The 16,981-nt window shown below is 39.0% G+C and overlaps 1 protein-coding gene across 12 annotated transcripts in view; it reads right to left on the bottom strand.

Annotated features, from left to right (window-relative positions):
• Positions 1 to 5,787: 5,787 nt before the first annotated feature.
• HUS1 (HUS1 checkpoint clamp component) overlaps positions 5,788 to 16,981 on the bottom strand; it is a 32,481-nt gene continuing 21,287 nt past the window's right edge. For 3 of the 12 annotated variants that reach the window (XR_010883420.1, XR_010883422.1, XR_010883427.1), the window contains one exon: positions 15,489 to 16,519. Coding sequence is in view for 4 of the 12 variants with exons in the window: in XM_067291184.1 (XP_067147285.1) it covers positions 7,474 to 7,562; positions 15,024 to 15,077 (143 nt within the window). In the remaining 8 variants the exon portion in view is untranslated. Of the gene's footprint in view, positions 7,563 to 15,001; positions 15,293 to 15,488; positions 16,520 to 16,981 lie in introns of those variants that run through there. The other 9 variants (XM_067291184.1, XM_067291180.1, XM_067291181.1 and 6 more) reach the window with 8 other exon arrangements.

Genomic DNA, 16,981 nt, shown 5'->3' with positions numbered 1-16,981 from the left:
GAAACAGCATAATGAAAATACAGTGTACAGTAATATGATTACATTAATAATGCCTAATGATGAATAGTTTGTGCACTTCTGGTGAGTTATGTTCAGGGAAGATAAACATAAATTGGAACAGGTGTAAATAAAGAAAGACTAAGAAATGGTATATCCTATGAACAGAGGTTTAAAGAATGTCTTTGCTTTACCTAGCCAAGAAAAGTTTAAGAGAGGCTTTAAATATTCTTTATAAATATACTGGGGGGAAGTAAGAAGCAGGAAGAACTATTTAAATTGAAAAACCATAGGTAAAAGAAGTTACAAAGCAGTTACAAATTTGTTTAGAATAAACACAGATGCAAAATTCTAAGAAGAGAAGAATCCTGTCCCACAAAATAGCCACGACAAAGAAACTGTCCAAATTTTCAGGTGGAGCTTAACAAGCTTATGAAATGGCTTATTTAATGAAGAAAGGGACTTCAGGGGGATAATGAATTTAAGTATATCATATGAGACATAAAAATAGAAGGGTTCAGTACATCAGCACATACTAGGGGAAGCAAAAGGAGAGTGGGCGGCTGTTTGTTTGCCCTGTATTTACAATGCATGACACAGGGCTATACTGACCAATACTTGATACTCACTAGGCAAGGTCATGATTTTCCATTATACTGATGTAATGAACATCTATCAAAAACAATGGTTATAAAGAAAGTTTCAATTTTGACGAACTGGACTTGTCAGGGAACTGCTCATTGGAAAATGTTTGACCACCTCCACCAGCTCCATCAGAATGAAATCTCTGTGCTGTCTTGTGAACAGAAAGCTATATTCAGATTTCAATAAACATGTGAGAAGTACAGCAATTTAAACAGGACATCAGAAACCAGTGAAGAAAGAGGAAAGTATCATTACACCAGTGACAGCATGCAGGGCAGAGCTCTTTCGTTAGCAGCTCATAATTCCTCATGGACAAAGACCTGTGGCCTTGGGAAGAATCATAATTTGCCTTAGAGCTTCATCTTTGTCAAAGACAGGACTCTGAAACCACCTTTAAAATGATTTATTAATGGTGGATAGGCAATTGCTGTGGGAAAGACTAAGCCAAAAAATAGAGCTGCAGTAAAACACTAGCCAAAAGTACAACTGTGGCAACAGTTATAAGGCTCATGTGCTGCTATCTTTTGGAGTCTTTCCAAGCATCCCTTGATCCCTTGAAAGTAGACAACATCCCAACACAAAGACCTTTGTCTACACTTTGCCTCAGGATGAGAAGCTGTTGTGGAGTCACTGACGGAGCTCACCACAGAGGCCCTCTGCATGAAGAATTTGATTTTTAAGACACTTCTGCATGGCTATATCTGCCTGGGAAGACCTTAGCATAACTAAGAAACAGTAACTGTTGGTCCTGCAACAACAACAAAGACCCCTAAAACCTGAGATGAAATAAGTACATCTATAAAATCTTTTGATCAGCCAGTCCTGGTTTTCCAGGACTATATGATAACCCAAATCTGTTCTTCCTTTCTTTGAAGAGGATACAGGGGAAGAGCATGTAACACTTTATCACTTATGAGAAACACATCATAGTTTTTATAAATTTGCATATCATTTGGTTTTACATATAAATTGAGCTTTATTACAGCCTAAAATATGCAGTTATAATCAAATAAACAGTAGATTTTTACTGATAACTGTAGAATAGATTTGCTAAAATTTGGAAGTAATCGGCACATTGAAGTGCCCAACTATTATTAGTTCATATCCTGGAAAACTGGTTACGAAAAAAACCTGCATTTTCAATTAAACAAACTTGAGACAAGACTCAGGATTAGGAAAGAATTTTGTCACATTATTTTTGAAGCAGGTGGTAGTTTTGGTGGAAAACACAATGTACAATTTAAGGAAAGGAAAACAGATTTAATGGAACTTTGATTCAGCTTCAGCTATTTCCCTTGGGTTGGATGTCAATGCTTCTCTGCGGTAACCATGTGTAAAAAACCCAGCCAGCCCCTACCTTCCACTAATTTAGTTTTCACACTTAACTTGCATTTCTATAATGAAAATAAATAAATGAAGATATATTGAATTTACCCCTGGAAAGAGGATATACTTAAATAAGTTAAAAAAAAAAAAAAAAAAAGCACTTCTGTAGTATAAATGCTCCCACGCAGTTAATCAGACATGAAACAGCAAAAAGACTTGCTCCTGCCATCCATTCTATAACTCCTTTATCACTCTACCATATAGCATGGCCACACTCTCACTGTCTGCATTCATTTGGAACCAGCCCTGGGCTTTAGTGGAACCAAATCTATATGAACATGAGACAAATACTCCTTCCCTCCCTTCTGCTTCTTTAGTGAACCTAGATACCTTCTGTTTATTGGATGATAGTATTTTACAAACAGTGAATTTTAATGCCTTCTAGCTTTCTTAGGTCTAAATGGTTAAGAGGGGAGTATATCCAAAAATTTAAATCTAGCCTGAATCTTTGCAAGAGTTTTGCATAGCTTAAGCGCATATTGTGGACTTAATTGAAGAATCACTTGACAAGGCTCTAGAGCCTGTGTTAAATTGCAGGTCTGACTGGACGAGTGTAACAGACTCACAAGACCTCAAAAACCTTCCAGTTTGTACAGCGTACAAGGAAGCCTCATAGGACTGCATTGCTTTTAGGGATTTCTGAGGCAGAAGGTAGGAACTCCATTCATTTCTGCAGTTTAACACTTAAGCTTTTTTTTTTCAATCACTATTTTTACTTTGCATATACCTGTGTGTGAGCAGTTTGTTTGTGGGATAAAAGCATTTCAGTTTTTCTGCTCTCTTCTCCTTTCTCTCAGTCCCTGCAGCAAAGCAGCAGCAACTTACACTTCTGTATTGCTTCTCTGGAAGGGTCAGTGGATTAACCACCCCCAGGGCAAGTGGCTGCACTGAGAGAAGCAGCTCATGTCACCCGAGTCACAGTACACAGCAGCTTGTTGTACTTACATTTTTGGGTGACTTACCCTAGGAGGGAGCAGTCTGCAGCCCTCAGGCAGAGCTGAAAACGCTCTTCGGACAGCAGCTGCCAGCAGTTACCCCCTGGCTGGTCTGTGGCTATTTTTAAGGGTCTCCACTGCTGCTTGAAGCAGTCAGTGGGAACAGGGCGGAAAGAGGAGCTATACAACACACAGACACCTGGAGCAGCAGTATACTCTCATCCCAGTGCCAGGGGGCATGAGGCCAGGACAAAATCAGGACCCCAGATCCTCAGCTGCTGGGCAGGCAATGTCACAGGGAGCCAGGCTGGGCAATACAGCTAAGCCAGGTTGCCTTGAATGAGAGGGGCTGAAGGTGGAAACCAGCTTCAAAGAGCGAATGAACTGAATATCCACTAATCACAACCACTGTGCAAAAATTAAAGATGGGAGGCAACAGGAAGTTATGGTGAATTATGGTGACTGTTCAACTACCTCTATGAGCTGCTGCTGAAATGCAAACAAATTTCCACCATGGCCTCACATTTCCACACAGTTGTCTGTTGAGCCTCCACTCAGGTAATCCAAACAATGAAGTAGTTAGTGCTCTTAACTGCTGATGGCATTTACCTCCTAAAAGTTTCTCTGGCTGTTATCAGCCCAAGAGAAAATTACTTCTCATAACTGTCAAATTCCCAACAAGCATCATTAAAGAAAAGCAATAAGGATTGAACCACCTGTTAAATTCATTGTGGATCTTAGCACAGATACTCTAAGGGGCTGTGGAAGTAAGTTTCTGCTTTGGCCTATAGCTATCTCAAGAGGGAGTGGGCTAATGGATATGCCGCTCACCTGAAAACCTCCACATCTGAATTACAGCTCCTTTTCAGCTCCTGAGTTCTCATGAGATCTTGTCTTCTTCCTGTTTACATTTCATGTAGATTCACAGGGCTTAATGAAAATGAAAGAGCATTTATATCTATAGAACTGAAATGTGATTTTTTTCTCCTAAATAAATGAATGTATTTAAATAAATCATGAAAATATTTTCACAAGAAAAAAGGAAGCAAGGAAAACAAGCAAGCAAGGCCAATGAAGGCCAGACAGTGAAGACAAAAGTATAATTGAATATTTTACATGACTGCATAAAATGAAAAGCCCTTTTTTTAAAGAAAGAAATGCTTTTCAGTTTGGAAAAGAAAAAGTTGCTGGGAATAATACCTCCCATAAGTAGCAGAGTGCACCAAGACAACAGGATTCTGCTTTTCTCCTGGTATTTCTGTGTGCTCCCTTTATTCAATAATGTAGCTCAGCCCCTTTCCCTGCTTTTCATAATTACTACAGAGCACAATGCTTGTCTACATATTACAAGTCGGGGAGAAGCTTGTAATTCTAAAATGTTGGTGGCAAGACTAATAATTGTTAATTATGGTGAAAAGTCACTGTAAATTTTCTATTAAGTGAGGCAGCTGTTTGAGGAGGAACAGTACACTGCTTGTTCCTGTGTGGGAGGAATAAGAGAAGAAATGTTTGGCTGTGGTGATTTGTTTTCAAATACAATCAAATCTCATTTTAGTCTCCTTAATGCTGAAAAATACTCATGATACCACAAGCAAACATGCCATGCTAATGCAACCGGCCATCCAGTCTTCTGTCAAGGCAGACAGGAGTGCAGGTGCTAGTTTATGCAAGGTTGACCTGATGTGAAGGAAAGGAGAAGCTGGCATCCAGCTCTTGTTAGTCCAGTTGAGCAAGTTTGCCTGTTCTCCACTTTATTTTTTTCAATCAGTGGAGGAGAGAAAGAAGCAGAGAGACAATTCTGCTGCACCTTTCCTATTCTTCATTCTGCTCAGAAGATCAGGAAATCTTTGGCACTTGCTCCCTTTTATTTGCAGAAATAACATAACTACCACTTACTTCAAGAGACCTCTCTGTCCTGCTCTTCTAGCAGCTGAGTAAGCTTATTCCTCAGCAACGTCACTGCCTCTTGACCCAAGAGATTGAAACCTCAACTCTGATACCACCAGGTTACTGAGAAATCCCTTTGTCAACACACCAGTAATAAATGCCTTAGAGAGCCAGTACCATACCCTCTGGACATGCTCATGGGTTGCCATGACCCAAGATCTGGGGCTGTGAGATGAGGCAGGGCTTTTCAGGATCTCAAGATAAACTCAGAAAATCTAGCTAGATTACAAACCAAACAAAGTCAAGGTCTAGAATTGATCTCACATTCTTTGAGTTCTCTGTAAGAAATTTATCTAAGGTCGTGAGAGAAAGGTGGGGCATAATTGAGTTGTCCTAGCACCATGGCTTAATCTTCTGGTCAGCAGTAACTCATTTTCATTATGTTTATTTCACTAAATTTTTCATTAAGTCATTGACTGTACTTAACCAAGGTGTTCTTAAATTACAAAAAGAAATTCCAATGCCTTTGAAATTACCCCTTACCTCCTGCCCAGAAACAAATCTTGACGTAAGAATCCGGTAGCCCTATTCCTGTAAGCCTTAACAGGAGAAACTAAAACATACCATCATGCAAGATAATTTCTACTAGAAAAACATGTCTCTGTTTATGGGATTATCTTTCAAGACTCCAGTTTCCAAGAGTGACTGATGGTATTTAACAGCTTTCTGCTGTTACAGCATATATTCAAGTAAATTTCTCAGGTTCATTACTTTAAAATTGAAAATACTGATATTTCCTAGATTGCACATATGCACAAGAATTTTTGAACCAATTGTTCAGCCTGGAAAAGGCTGAAAATCCAGACTTAGGCAGTGTAATTTAAGAGGACAGTAACATAAACAAGTATAGGTTAGTCACCAAAGAAAATAAAATCAGTATGGTGCAGACAGCAGCATTTTATTCAAGAACGCAAACTGAAATAAAAAAACAGGCCTCTTCAGGCCAATATTACTGCATTTGTTGATTTATGTCATGCCATTCAGGCTGATGCTTTTTTAATGTACAGTTAATTTCATTAAATAAGTTTGTATTGTTTCTCTTGACAAGAAGTGCTAAGTAATTGAAACACTGGAAGTAGGAGGTAAATAATAATTTTTTAAAAAAATGAACTCAACCCCAGGGACATCCAGCTCTCTGTGGGATGTTAAGTTTTTGTTCCCTGTTCAAACGGCTCTAATCCATACCACTTTACTAGTGAATGACAATTAAAGTTTTTCAGTCAAATTAGGATATGATTTCATCACCATTCATGATAGGTTCAGGAATCACACTGTAGCCCAGAGATAGATAGGTGTACTTATGATAGCCCATTCAGCTGAGCTATCATTCTTACCACAAAGATAATAGTTGAGATAAGATGATATCTAGATCCTATTATAGGGGGAGTTCTCATAAAATTGCTCATTTTCATGTCTTCACTTCAACTGATCTTTACTCAGTGAATTATATGAAAATTTCTGGTATGACTTGAAGGCAAAGCATTCAGACTCTACTCTAAAAATAACTTGATACCAATACATTAAGACAGAGATAGACTGAGGGAAGACTGGCTTTCTGATGACTTTTATTAGTACGATATACTACCCTGCTTAAGCAGCATGCGTATTTCAAGAATACTGCAAAAATAATCCCCGACTTCTTGTCTTAAGCAATTGAATGCAGAGCCTCATCTTGTCCCTGAAATCTAAACATTATATGATTATTTTAAAGAAAAAATAGAAGCATTTGTGAGATTTGTCAATCAGCTGTGCAGCATAAAGTTATCAGGGACTTTTTCCTGCAACTAGGGGGAAAAGACAGTCATCATTTTGGTGTCTAATCCTCAGATCTGTCCCTGTCCTTTTCTGGCAAGAATTGGGGATAAAGAATGCTATATGTTTTGGGCTAGTTTGTGGATATAATTAAGGGATAAGGCAACAGACTCTCTGAATTTTAGCAAATAGAAAGTGTTATAGAAACAGTCTGGTGTTTTACAGCACTGGTGGAGAGGTTTTGTTAAATTATTTTTACGATAGGATATATCTTTGTCGGGCTGAAGATGTCTCCTTTCTGATACATCAAAACCAAATATTATTTGGAAGAATATTCTCTTCTTAAAAAGAGTGGAGAAGCAAGTTGGAGAAATTATGCTTCGAGAGATTTATTTTGCCAGATACACACTGGGGCAGGAATAATAGGACCTTCTTATTATCTAATATATTCAAAGAAGTTCCAATGCCTTTGAATACACAAAGCATTTAAAGTCACTTATCAGGGGTTCCTATCTCTCTACTTCTGTCAGGCAAATTGTATATTAAGTTTTTACAGTCAAAGCTAATACAGGAATTTTGCTTCTGATCAGGAAGCAGACATAGTTTGACAGTCAAATTGTTCATTTAAATTGTGACAGATCCCCAACCTCCCCACAAAGGGCTAGAGCTTGAGTGTACAGGCAGGGCAAAAAGACAGATGATATCCACCCAAGAAGCATAGAGGAGACACTGCTGATCTGGCACACAGGCATCTCCAGTTCTGTGAAGAGTTCTGCAAAATGTCTTCAGAAAGCTTTCAAGGGCTCCATCTTCAAACTCCAGTTCTTATAGTAACATACACAACCACTTGCGAAGCCCCCTTCATCCTGGAAAGAGGCTCCAAACATGTCCTATAAATAACTGGGTAAAATACAGAAATATAGTTTGGTGATTTATATGAAAATATCTTTTCACACAAAAAAAAAGAAAAAAGAAGAAAAAAAAGGCTAGAATCATCCAAATTTGTGCAAAAAGTTGCGTCATGAGGAAACACAGGCATATAATCCAGACCAGACCTCTGGAATAAGAGGATGGCAACAAAGCACAGGAGCAAGACACATTATAATAATTCATGAAGAGCATTTTACCCTACATTGAAGGAAGGGCCTGTTTATTGGAAAGCTGGATTATCTCTAATGACATGCGAGTGCAAAAGCAAGCAGGGCACACATTTGTGTAGGAATTTGATTCCTGGATTCTGTTTAAGTCTAATTAAAGCATGGCCACTGGGTGGGCAGGGATGGCTGCAGCCAAGCCAGGGTGAATGGAGCTGGGCCAGAAGTGGAGGGGGTGGCCCAGCTGCAACGTCCCAGTACCTCCTGGGAAGCACAGGGTGTGCCACCAGCAGAAGCGGCCTCCCAGCCCTCCCCGCATCAGCCCAGGACATTTATGCCTGGCAAAAGCTGCACCAACACTGTTGCTTTTGACGCTCAAAGATATTTCAACTATGACCAGAAACATCTGTAATGTTAGAGACGCTGGTAACAAACAGGAACCGAACCCGCTGATAACACCACTTTCATTTATGATATTCTGATGTCCATGGGCAGTGGAAATGCAAGTGAGAGTCACACAAGACACAGATAAGATAACCATATAATACAGTCCTGGCACCGAGCACGAATCAAACTTATACATCAACAATGTTTGCTTTCTTTCCACTTAGAACTGTAAAAATGGGCAGGACACAGGGGATAGCCAACACACTTTATGGCACAGGGATTAACAGGATCCTTATGACAAAGTAGTTGCTTGTCACATGTTTCTTAGCTGTCTCTCCTGAAATTGGTAGAAGTAATTCAGTGGAAAATCACCAGCAGCCTACACAGGATCAGATTCCCATATGCTCCCTAATCCTGCTAATTATTTTTACCCTTGAGCATAAAAATGCTTGATGGATAACAGTGAAAAGAAGCATTTCTCTTTCTGAAGTAAGAACATTTGCCCACAATATCATTATAAATATTTTGATTTCATGATAACAATAGTTGACAAGTCAGCTTAAGAGTTGCACTGGGGCAAAAAATTTCCAAAAGAGGAAATCAATATGAAGGACAAAGTTTATGAAATAAGTTATTGGCATGTTCATAATTACACAGAAGGAAAAAATATTTAAAAACTTTAAGTATGATATGATATAGTCTATAGGATAGCAACCAGCCAACAAAAAACCCTGAACTCTCTCACAGGTGTCAGTGGGAGTTCTATTACTGATTTGAATGGGAGCAGGATCAAATTCAAGTTCAGACACAAGTAATACAGTAAGCCCTCACTATTTCCATTACAACAATACACTGGATGTCTAGCCCAAAGGGCAGTTTTCTTGGGAATAAAAGCAATATATAACAATGATAAAAGTTGGAAGTTTTATCCATATAAAATATCAGGAAAGGCAGTCTTGTCAAAAGTGAAATTATTATTTGGTTTAAGCTTTCATTTGTCCAGCAGATTGAAAGTGTGGTATAGAGAAGAAAGATACATGGCTTTTACTGCCTGGGGACATTCAGGCACAGTTATGAGGTACAAACATTGTTTTATAGTGCAGATAAGTGAGGAAACTGTTCATATCACAAACAGATGCCTTACACACACACACAAAAAAAAGTGAAGCCTTAAATCTTGTGTGAAAAAGAAATGTTTAAACCACCACTTGTCTTTTCAACAAAGGTATAACATGAAAATAGAGCTCTGCAGTCAACAAAATGTTGCTAAAGGACTCTAAAGCCTGGATCTCCCAAAGAGATAAATAAGCACATCCTAGTGAAACTGGAGGAGCATGCTAACCTCAGCAGAAGTTTTCCTCTGAATTTAATAAAGTCACCATGAATCTTGAGGTAAAATATATTTCCCATTCTAAAGGTCTATCAAATTATCTCCCACTCCCACTATTACAAATACTAGTTCTGCAGTCACCATCACTGTCTCACAGACTTCAGTATGTCCTGACTCATTTGGTTTCTGTTCCCTGTGAAATTTTGGTTTTCTTTTGCTTACCTTTCCCTTTGCTTTCCACAGGCAGTGTCTAAAGTCTGACACTTGAACTACACTTCTGAGCTGCTGGTCACTAACCAGTTTTCAAGCTTTCCAGCACATGGTTAGAGAGGTCATCTCTGATGTTCAGTACCGCATTTCTGGTCTCCAAAGGCTGAGTGACAGCAGTCTGGGACTGTTCGAGTAGCCTGCCACTGCTGATGTCCTAGTGATGATATACGTTGAGGGCTGGTTGTTTATTGCTCTGTTCATCCACTCTGAAAGTGGATGTTGCTTCTGCAGACACTATATCCCACGCAGTGTAACGACCTCTCCTTGTCTCCTGGTGACAGCCACCTGGATCCAGGTTTCCTCTTTCCTGCCAGCTCTGAGCTGTGACCCACTGATGGCAGCCAGCACAAGGCCATGTTTATGCTTGATCAGCTCCAGGAGAAAGTATCACTTGAAATCCTGCATTGGTGAAGCAGGATGCTCTGTGGTTATGGTCTGATGTGCAAAGAGCCTGGCTAGCTGGCACATACCAACCTGAAGGCAAACACCAATGGGAGCTCCTAGTGAGCGACTTCTGCAGCCGAGGCAACGCTGGGAAGTTTTGAGTCCAAGACAAGAACTGCTTTGAGCTGTGTTAGATTCAACATGCCCAGAGAGCCTCTCTGCTATTAGCAATGACAGTGACTACATAGCTGAAATCAATAAGCTAATTCACAGGCAACTCAGTGCCATGATCTAGAAAACAATCCAGCAGACAAAGAAAAAAAAAAAAAAGGACTTTTTACTTCATTTTCTTATCGGATTTCTTGTTCTTTTTCATTCAAGCAGAATCTGATATCGTGGTGATTGAAAGGGTACCTCTAACAACACGTTCAAAATCTAATGCATAATACAGGGTCTTAGCCTGTCTAGAAGGAGGAATGGCAGGACCACCCTCCTGCCCCCCCACAAAAAACCCAAAATCCCACCCCCCACACACAAAAAGGAAGCACTTTTTAATCTCAGGGGCCTATAGCTCATCTATTTAAATGGCTTCACAGATGAGTGAGTGTCTCATTAAGTACTAAGGAAACTAGTAAAAACTGTTAATAATTTTAGGTGCTAATAAGAGCTGCCAAATTCAAAAGACTCTTTAGCCCACGTACACTTGGAGTAATACCTGTGTCTGATATGCCTTCCATATCAGATGCATAAACTTCAGGACTTAATTAAGATGCGTAATAAGCTAGGATGAAAGGGGACCTGCATAGGATCCAAGCTGTTTATCAGTTTATGTCCTGAAGCATAGGGCTCCGAATAGGTTAAGTTTTTTCTGCTGTGGATCCCTGTTCAAAGATGTTGTATGTTACCTGAAATATTTCAAGCACTGCAACACACGAGGTTGCTACACCTGCAAATGAGTACTGAATTCCGTCAGTGACTCATGCTTTGAAGTCACTCAAACTTGCTACTGTTCCAGATTTTCTTTCATAAATGGGCCTTGCACAATCACATTTTCCAAACTATCCTTCTAAAATCTTTCATTTACGAGTCCTTGCAAGCATGCACTTGGAAACGTTAAGTGTTACTCTAGCTGAAGTCAAAATTTGTAACAGTTCAACATGTTTAGATATAATTTTGAAGTCATTTGAAAATGTAGTAAGGTAAAGGTTAAGTTCATTTTAGATGGATGCACATATCTCCACTGATTTCAGTGGGGAGTGGTTCATCCCAAATTAAGCAAATGATTGTATATGCAATTTGCTGTATGAATTTTCTTGTGTCTGCTGAAATATGCAAATTTGAACCAGTGATGACTTATGAGAACACAAACAACTTACAGGTTAAAATGTTTTTAAGTTTCCATCTGAAAGTTTTTCTCCTGTTTCAATTTGAAACTCCATTCCCTTAGTTACTTAAAACTGTGGGAAGGCTATATGAAATACTACTAAGCAAAATTCAATTATACTTCTGCAGAATCCCTAAAATATTCTTTTTAACTCTTCTGACACATAAATATTACACAAGGCTTAAAATTGAGCCCAGATTGCAAAGCACACAGAAGCAATGCCACGTCCTGCTGATTTCACTGACACCAGTTGTGCTTATGGACCATCTCCAACTGGGGCTTGAGAGATCTTCTCCTGATGGTAGAGTTGATGAATGATATAATTATGATATGCAGGACACTGAAACAAGTACAGTACCAGATAATCTTTCTGATGTTAGTTGTGAGCCAACTAAATATTTCAATATTGTTCTACATTTAACGGCTTGAACTGCCACAGACATATGCAGAGCAGTTGACATTTCTTCAGTGAACTGTGACTTCATGCTAAAATGCCACAGGCAGGGGCAACTACATGTCAGGATGTGACCATACCCCCGCACACACACTTTCTTCACTTGTGACAGTCCTATCCAAAATGCCACTTGCATTAGTGCTGCATAACTTCAAGAGAAAGAAGAAAGTGTAAGTAGGAATATTTTTAGGTATTGAGGTATTTTAAATACTTTTAGACAACTTCTCTTCCACTTTAACTCCTTTTGCTTATTCTAGTGGATACTCTGGCTTTGTATTTTTTTATTAACAATGAGTTTTGGAATGAGGAATTTCTGCCATCAAGAATTATTTATATTAATGAGCATTAAGTCTCCATCAGTTAATTTTTCCTTGTAATGATTAGCAAAAAGGAACATCTTCAACCAAGTACAGACTCTGATTTCCCTGATTATTTCCCAGGTTTTGGGTGATTCATTTAAGCACTTAATAGAGAGGGGTTGCCCTTGGCTCACACTTTGGTCATCAACTGTCAGTTAATAGAGATTGGCACTTTCGGCTTTTAGCAGACTTACACTTTTAGAGTCCACCTTTAACGAGTGATTTAAAGAAAAAACAAAAAAAGTTAAGCGACACTGTAATTAAATACATAAACAACAAGTAAAACCAGACTGGAAATCAGAAAAAGGTTTAAGCTTATATTTTTACCTAGTGTTTTTCACAAAATTTAACTTTAAAAATAGTATAACACCTTCCAGACCAAAACATATCAGTTACACGTTAGCGAGCTGCAAAGAAATCTGTTGGAAGGACACACCACTTCCTGGAAAAAAACACAGCACTGTCTGAATGCACTGGGCTATGCAGTCATATAGCTCAAAATTGCACAGGAACATCAACCTTCAAAGAAACAAGCAGGCCCCAGTAAACAGAGAAAGGAATTTCTCATTAACAAAACTAGAATGGACTGAATTCTGCTTTCCAGAATGAAAATTAAAGACAGATGTGAAGTGCCAGTGAGAAGGGTTGAAAATCCATCTACTGATTTGAATGAGATTGGCTGGAGTGAAAAATGGACTCCGTAAAAGACAATTATTTCAGAGGTTTTACAGGTACTGGAGCATCTGTGAGAGTTTTTTATTGACTTTACTACTTCATATATGTCCAAAATGAACATTTCCATCTTTTGGGAAGACATGGCAGATGACTTAAGCAGCTTACAGACAGTTAGGGAATATTGTAGGGAGTCTACTGGGATTTTAGATACACTACAGTTCCACTCAGTCTTTATAAAAGGCAACTGAACCTTGATTAAAAATGAACAGGTCAAATTGTCAGGCTCAAGAGCAAAAATCACTCTCAGTGTTTTCTACTGCCATAAAAGTTTCAGAGCTGCTCTGAGCAGGAAGGAAAGTATCGCTCTAGCAGCAGTTTGTAGGAGCATCCCTGGTGCCTCAAGCTCTGCTGCAGACAAGATACTCACTGGCAGCCCCTGCAATATCTATTACAGCTCCCCGGGTGACCACAAAGTCCAACCCAGACATGTTCCTTCTGGGTTTGCTACAAATCAGATTAACAAGAGAAATACAATAACTCTGTGCAGGCCTCCAAGATGAGCGAACACAAAATTTTATTTTAGTTCCTTGTGTTTCACATCAATTGAACCAAACAGTTTCTGTATGTTCTAGTAAGTAGATTAAAACTGCTGGAAATACAGTTTTGACCAGAACAGGCTAGACAATACATTTCTTTCCCTGACAAAAACGTCAACCTTCTCATGAAGAATTTAAAGCAAAATTTTAAGCAAAAATGGGAGATACTAAACACCAGGAGAGTCCTTAAGCTGTAAAACCCGAGTATAAACTGAAGCCCACATATCTAAGGGATTTGAGATGACTATAGTGAACTCCCTCGGTATTTGCCCAGCATACTTAAGATACCCCATTTCTTAACCATTGCTTAGTGTGTTGGAGGTATGCTATACTAAGGATGCCTGCAGATATTATAGCTTTTAGTTCACAGAATGCTTTCCCTAGATAATCAACTTAGTTATGCCTCCCCTCCCTCCCATCACCAGATAACTGAACATTTAACATACTACACAAAGTGCATCACTTTGCTCAGATTAAGACATCAAAAACAGATTAGCCCCTATAAATGAAAAGACAATAAACAACAGCTATCATTAAAGCTTTTAAGGGAGCAGAGATATCAGAGAAATCTAATGAAGACCAAAAGTAAAAATAAATCTAGCCCCTGAAACCATGACAGGTTAACTGCAGAAAGAATTGATATGATAAAACTGACATTATAAGTGATAACAAAGTATGTTCTCTAAGAGGTAACACTTCAGCCAGCCATAGTGAAATGGTGGGTGGTGAGTGAGGAGACCATACAGGGTAAGCAGCAGTATCTATTACACTTATGTTCTTATCCAACTCTCTAACTTCATTAATACCAAAGAGGCTTCACTCCTAAGAGATGGGGGAAAGGGAAAGTTGCTATTCAAAAAAGATTCTGGCACAGAAACCTTCAGACTTCACGCAACTCCCTTCACTAGTGGCTCAGGCTAAACCTTTGTACTTCCCACTGGGTTTACCAAGAACCTGAGGGATGGTAACTTCTAGCTGAGGAAACTTTTCCAGACAGTTGCAATTGTGTGAACATCCCCTGTGGGCATCTTTGCTGTCCTTATCCAACAAGCAAAGCTGCTATGCTTAATTCTGCAGGGCCAATAATGATCAGATTTTGATGCAGGACTATTTTGCCCATCTATGGATAAGAGGGAAAAAAAATTTATTTCAGCTTTTTTTTTTAAGCTCAATTATTTATTTGGGGCTACACTCAGGCACTTGGAACAGTACAGGCAGCTCTAGAGAAGAAATGAGTGATTTCTTGATTGATCTGTCTCCTCCAGTTAGCAAAAACGTTAATGGTAAAAACATGGCATAGAAAAGGAAAGGCTGGTACCAAAGAAACACTCTGCCTTATCCTGTTCTTCCAAAACTAATAAATCAGATTTCATCTATCCTTTTTGTCAGTTCATAAGATGACAAGTCTCACAGAAAATAAAATCTCACTTTGTACAGCAAAGCACTTCACATTCATGCAGCAGAGCTGAGCAGTCCAACTGTCTGAAAAAGAAATATTGATTAGAAGCATATTTCAACTATTGGATCAAATTCATGGAACACAGAAAATCACCTAATCCATTAACAGCCAGGACCGATTTACCATTTACCTTATAAAAAGGTAACCTGTCCAATTTGGGACTCAGATTTGCAACCCTCCCACAAATCTCATGTGCAAAGCTGGCAAACTGTTCAGTTCATCTGTCTCAGACATCCACCTGTAAATGGAGAACAGTATTAGTATCCTACTTCTGTCTCTTTCTTTCTAAAACGTCAGTTCTCTGGAATGAGGATTGCCATTCACTATATGTAGGTAGCCTAATGGGTCCTGTTGACACTCTCATAAGTCAAATATATATCTATTTTGAAAAGCTGTTACTTCTTTGACATACAGAAAGCCAAGTTCATGTCTCATTTTGTTCAAATTATGCTTTAATGCAAAACACATTCTTGTATAGAAGTTGAAATATCTTGGAAAGAGGCCATGTTACAAACCGCCGCATAACAATTTGCTGCAAAGTTTCAAAAGTAGAAAATACCATTTTTTACTTAAAAAGTCATTATTCACCAGCACTGTATACCAGAGGAAAAACAGTCAATCACTAAGCTAGATTGCTTTGGATCGCAGAGTGGAATCAAGATTCTTTGTTATCCTAAAGCCAATACACTGGCCGAGGTGCGCAGAAGCCTTTCACAGGAGCCTTTAAAAATTAAGGTTCTGTCTGCCTCCTGGAGGCAGTAAGACTGAGATTTCCCAAAGCACTCACCACTTGTCTCCTGCCCTGAAAAGCTAAGGAAAACTTGAATGCTGACTTCTCTAGAAGCAGAAATAGGTCAATACTGTCAATACTGTGTGCATTTGAAATTCACACTGTAAATGCCTGTGACATTTTGTAGTACACTGTATTTTATCTGCCATGCCCTACACTTAACACGCATAAGAAATGCTCCATATGAAAATTGCCCATATTTAAGTGGTGCTATCTTTGATACATACAAGTATATGAAGACTTTTTAAATGAGACAAAATACATTGATTAAAATTGTGCGTTACTGGCATTTGTCATAGAATACCTGTCTCTCTCCTGAATATTTTCCAGTTTAAAGGATGGGGGTGAGGTGGAACTGTGCAGCTCACTCACTGAGAAATGCCCACTGACAAGAAAAAAATGCTCTCTAGTTTCCCCCACCAGGATTTGATTCCTAACATATCCAGTGCTAATTTGGCACCAAACATGCTCTTTTTAGTGTCAGAACCAATTTGTTAAAACACTGATGAACAGACTAAACAGAATTCAGTCTTGGGTCAGAAAAGGACAATGGAGAATTACAGGATGCAGCGCTCCTGCCCATCTGCAGTGGTCCACGGGATGCCGGGGTATACAGCAGTTAGATAACAGGTTTTCTAGTTTCCAGAAACAGGTGGAAGCAGGGAAGTGGAGGTGCTAAAGAGAAGGAGATACCAGATCTTAAGGGTAAGTGAAATTTATTGCTAGTTTTTCCATTGAGATTTTTTCTTACTATTAGCTATGCTGCTACTGCAAGCTGTGCCAAAATGGATATCCGATAAAAGAAACTCTCAGAGTTTCTCCCAGCATAAGGACAGTTCATCAGAAACCAAGCCCTTTGGTGGGTGTAAGTCAACTGGACTGCAATGAATACAACACAGCAGCACCGAATTACACCAATGTTTCTCCTAGGAGCGTAACTTATTTCCTGACTTTCCTAGCTTAGATGGTATGAGTGATACAAGTTTAAGCAGTTCCTCTGCTGGCCTGGTCTTGCTAGCATAACCCAGTTATCATATCAGAAAATTATTTTTCTCCCAGGTTCTGACATCCTCTAAGAAAAGATTAAAAGACCATCTAGTAACACTGTCAAGGTCCAGTCCCACTAGTCTTCCCGGA

The sequence above is a fragment of the Apteryx mantelli genome, chromosome 2 (assembly GCF_036417845.1).
Source record: "Apteryx mantelli isolate bAptMan1 chromosome 2, bAptMan1.hap1, whole genome shotgun sequence".
NCBI lineage: Eukaryota > Metazoa > Chordata > Aves > Apterygiformes > Apterygidae > Apteryx > Apteryx mantelli.
This window is presented reverse-complemented; position numbering and strand designations above follow the sequence as displayed.